This window comes from Macadamia integrifolia, chromosome 13 (genome assembly GCF_013358625.1).
Source record: "Macadamia integrifolia cultivar HAES 741 chromosome 13, SCU_Mint_v3, whole genome shotgun sequence".
Lineage (NCBI taxonomy): Eukaryota > Viridiplantae > Streptophyta > Magnoliopsida > Proteales > Proteaceae > Macadamia > Macadamia integrifolia.
This window is the reverse complement of record NC_056569.1, coordinates 26,283,559-26,288,267: the sequence shown is the minus strand read 5'-3', so window position 1 is coordinate 26,288,267 and position 4,709 is coordinate 26,283,559. Positions and strand designations below refer to the sequence as shown.

At 35.3% G+C, this 4,709-nt stretch overlaps 2 protein-coding genes across 2 annotated transcripts; both read right to left on the bottom strand.

Moving 5' to 3' along the window:
* Positions 1-50: 50 nt before the first annotated feature.
* LOC122058845 lies at positions 51-1,013 on the bottom strand. Its single transcript, XM_042621535.1, has one exon. It carries the CDS (start codon positions 739-741, stop codon positions 535-537), a length of 207 nt encoding a protein of 68 aa, XP_042477469.1. The 5' UTR covers positions 742-1,013; the 3' UTR covers positions 51-534.
* A 1,874-nt stretch (positions 1,014-2,887) lies between these two features.
* LOC122058812 lies at positions 2,888-3,259 on the bottom strand. Its single transcript, XM_042621499.1, has one exon. It carries the CDS (start codon positions 3,118-3,120, stop codon positions 2,908-2,910), a length of 213 nt encoding a protein of 70 aa, XP_042477433.1. The 5' UTR covers positions 3,121-3,259; the 3' UTR covers positions 2,888-2,907.
* Positions 3,260-4,709: the final 1,450 nt, after the last annotated feature.

The following is a 4,709-nucleotide window of genomic DNA, read 5'->3' as shown; positions in this document are numbered from 1 at the left end:
GAGAGAGAGAGAGAGAGAATTGGTTTTCTTGAGCTTTTGCTCTCTCTGGATGCTGGTGAATGAAATCAGTCAGCTCTGGGAAGGGGCCATAGATAGTAGTACTACATATTCACATTCCTGCACACAAACTGTCTCTCTCTCTCTCTCACATCTTCAAGTTCTACTGTTGCAGCATTCTTGGCTTCTTGCCTTCTCGGATTGATACACAGCTGGGATAAAAATGTTCTCTTGTATGATATGCAAGTAGAATTAGGATTTGAGGGGCATTTCAGTCCTATTATCTTAGCTAAATTGATTTAGAAGATGATCCCCAAATATATATACAGCTCTCTGTGAACAGTTGAAGCTGCAACAATGGAAGCATCTGTTGCAGCTAATATGAAGAAAAGAAAAATGGAGAGACAAAAACGATGAGAGGAAACACGAGTAAAAGAAATGAAAGACTTATTTTTCAATTAGAGTGAAGTGAGAGAGAGAGAGAGAGATAGAGATACTATGAGTGGCTTCTTTCTGAAATTCTAGTATCCAGACACATTAAATATAGATGTGTACATGAAGAATAACTAGGAACAGAATAAGGAGCAAACCATAGATGATGGCGTGAACTAAAATGGAGATGAGGCTAGTCTTCATATTAACAACTTCAAAGGGCTTATGCTTCCCAGGTAACTGGAAGAGCACTCCTGGTGTGAGAAATGCAAACAGAGCCACTGCTATGATGGGAGCTGCCCAATCTTTCATTCTCCACTTTTTTAGTTGCTTAGAAATTAAGGTACTAACAGCTTTTTTCTTCCTCTGTGCGAGAGAAAGGCTTCTTCAGTCAACAAGAAGGTGCACCAAAAGAGGATATATTGGAAATAACTGCTCTTGTCTGTGTTTGGGAAAGAGAGAGTGCCACAGAGAGAGAGTAAAATGAATATATGCCCGAGCAGTCCAAATTAAAGCTAAAGGGTCATTAGGTTCCATAATTTGTTCCAATTGGAATGAGGATATCAGCATAGGAATCCTATCCTATGAAAAGTATAAAGTGTGAACATCAACCCTCATCTACCACTATGGAACCGTCCCCACTCATTTTCTTGTATTTATTGTTATACAAAAGCAATATCTCAGTCTTATCCATTGTTCTAAGTATTGGTATTGGATCGGCTGTATCATATTGGTATTGGTCGAGACTGAAACTGATACTTGATCGATTTAGATCGGTTATCCGTATCGTTTCAAGGGTAAAATTTTAAAGAAAATGTAATCTTTTTTTTTTTTTTTTTTTTTTTTTTTTTTTTTTTTTTTTTTTTTTTAAGTAAGGGCAAAATTGGTCAATACGCACTGATACTTACATTGATAACTAAATCGATGGTCTTATCTTAATTAAATGGAGTCGGCTACATCGATCATTGCCCTCCAATTAACTCTATTCAATGGATTACTTGATACAAAGTCTAAGCTATGCATGTCTTTCTTATCATTTATCCTAAAGTTATTTTAGGTTTGTCCCTAACTCTTTTAGTTCCTTCAATCTAAATCTAATCACTCCTCCGTATTGGAACAACCAAAGGTTTCAGTTGAACATGGTCATATCATCTCAAATGACTTTCTCATAGCTTTTCATGTATCGGAGTTATTTCTCATTTTATCCTTCCTAATTTTATAATTCATACATTTCAATATCCTTATCTCCCCTACACTGAGTTTATTTACATGATGCTTCTTAACTATGCAACATTTCGCATCTACATTATAGCCTAGTTATATGACTGTCCTATAAAATTTTCTCAAAGTTTTAAGGGAATATGTTGATCACACAACACGTTGGACGTACCTCTCCACTTCATCAAGCGTATTTTAATTCTTTGTGAAACATCATCCTCTATATCACCTTCTTTGTTTATGATTGAGTTTGGATACCTAAAATAATCACTTTGCGAAATCTGCCCCCCTCAATTTTAACAACTACGTTATCCGTCCTTGTGTAATTAAAGTTAGACACAACATACTCCGTCTTCATTCTACTTTGGCACCAGTTCATGGAAAATGGAGAGTTCTCTAATTGCAGTCATTTTTGGAAGAGTATGAGAGCACGAGACATGAACATAATTTTCACTTTTTTCACTCCCTTCCTTAAAATTGTACCTCTAGCCAAACACATGATTTTCGAAGAAAGATTTGTACTTTTTATCAATTCTCTTTCTTTTCTAACCAACCATGCATAGCATTGAAGATTTTTGAAATGGTGCAATTGGATAAAGAAATAGGAGGATTAATAAAGCGAAAGAGAGAATTTTTTCAATAAAATGTAAGCATGTAAGGTTCTCATTCTCTTAGTCTCATGGCAGTGTATCGTCATCACTCATGAGATCTCAAACAATGGAATTTGGAAAAAAAAAAAAAATTATGATCAATTAATTTTTTTTTATTTTTGGGATAAGCAAACCATGAACATTTTTGGTGACATAGTATTGCATAATGGAATTAGTGTCACCAGTATTATTATGGATGAGATCTGATGCACACTAGTGTGAATTATTAAAAAAAGTTAATATAGAATAGGACATTCTTTTAATGTTTGTTTCCAAGGAAAATGCAAATATTTCCTTTGAAAGTGAAATATATTTCTCTTCACTTCATTTCCCTTGCAAAGAAATGGAACTAGAGTTAAAAGTTTTTTGTATTTGGCAAGCAGTGACCTGCATCAGTTGGTTCAACATGTAAACAGGGATTTCCCCCAAAACCACAATGATAAACTCTTCTTCTTCTTTATGTGATTATGAATTAGCCATAAGTTATCAAACAAGATTACAGAACAGCAGATAAGAAAGAAAAGAAACCCAAAAAAAAAAAAAAAAAAAGAATAAGAAGGAAAAGTTCTTGAGAGGCAAGCAGGCAAGAGTCATGAAAATGAATCAATATTTAAGGGGCAAGTATGTGAACACCAATTGCAATAACCAAGATAGTATATATACAGAAGTATATAATAGCATGAACTAGAATTGAAATCCCACTGGTGTACATGTTTCCAAACTCCACAACCCTTGTCCTTGCTGGTAACTGAAACAGTAGCCCAGGTGAAAGTAGTATGAACAACACCACCGCCACGACCACCGGTCCCCAATCTGTAGTCATCTCTCTCTCTCTCTCTCTCTCTCTCTCTCTGAATTTCAATGGAAGAAACAGAGAAACAGTAACAAGGTATGTGGAAGGTTTTGAAGAGATGAAGAGAACTGATTTCCTTGATAGAGAGGAGTAGAGGATGCTAAACTTAGAAAGTGAGACAATTAATGTTAATGTGGAGTGAGCTGAGGTGGGGTTTTCACTTTATGGGGTTAGAGATCAAAAGTAATCCCTGTTTTACAATCTCTTCTAATTATTGTTCAGTTGTTGCTTCTTTATCTTTTGCTTTTTAAGAGTTGAGACTCATGAAGATGGACATTTTAAGCCTTTCCATGCCAAGTAATTAAAAGAAAGAAGAGGAAAAGAGAAAGGAAAGAAGAAAAACAAAACAAAACTTAAAGGAACTATGGCATGTGAAAAGTTGGATCAGAAAACAGGCAAGTTTGGAATGCTTGCTAATATGGTTTGCTTAGTCAAGAAATTTAGTGTTTGGGAGCTTTGAGGATGGAAAGAAAAAGGATTGATAAAGCTAAGGAAAAAGAGTTAATTAGGTAATGATACAACCAATGAGGGTTTCCCACATCAGGAAGCACATTGTAACCTTTTTATCATTTTAAATAAGGGGAAATCTCCTTCAGTCCTTCTAGATTTATCGTCAACTCATCAAGAGTACACACACACATACATATTAAGGACATCTAGATTAGGAGTTAGGATAGAGACTCCCCTTCACACACACACACACACACACACACACAAACACATAAATCAGAGACATCTAGATTAGGAGTTAGGACCTTTGTTAGTTAATTCGCGTTTAAAACGCCGTCCTGTTTTTTTGCCGTTTTAAACGCCGTTTGCCGAATTTTTCACAGAAAGTCGGTAAAAAACGGGAACGGGGCTATTTGAAGTTTTTTTGCCGTTTTAAACGCGTATCCGTTTTTTTGATAGTAAAAAAACGGATTTTAAAAAATATAAACGTTTTAAAATAGAAACGTTTAAAACGGGGCTATTTGTTTTGATTGTTATCTAGGTATTTAAAGAATTATTATGCCAATTTATGTCTATATATTGCCCTTTTTTTGACACCGTATTATTTAAATATAAACCTTTAAAACATGTATCGTTCGTTTTTTATTTTTTCCCATTTTTACCATATTTGACCGTATTTTTGACCGTTCCATTCACGTTTTGATCCGTTTAAAACATGTCCGTACCGAACAATGTTTTGTTGCCGTTCCCATTTTAACTAACAGAGGTCCCTCCCCGACTTCATCTTTTCCAGAGTCTGCACTCTTCAGTCCATGGATTCCACGAGGGCAGCTTGAAGCAGTTTCAATGTAGTCGACATGATGACCAATGATGAAAGCTAAGTTACATGTAAATATTCGAGTGGATCCAAAAGTGACATCTAAAGTGGTAAAACCAACCAAAAGAGGTTAAAACCCAAGATATAAAGGCTAGGTGGGATTTCAGTCAGGGGCGAAATCAAGTAGAAGAGGAGTGTGAAGAAAAGTATGTACTTTATATGAATTTATGGTGATGTAATGTTTTGAAATGATGAGTGGAGTGTGAGGACTCATACGAAGAAGAAAATTAAT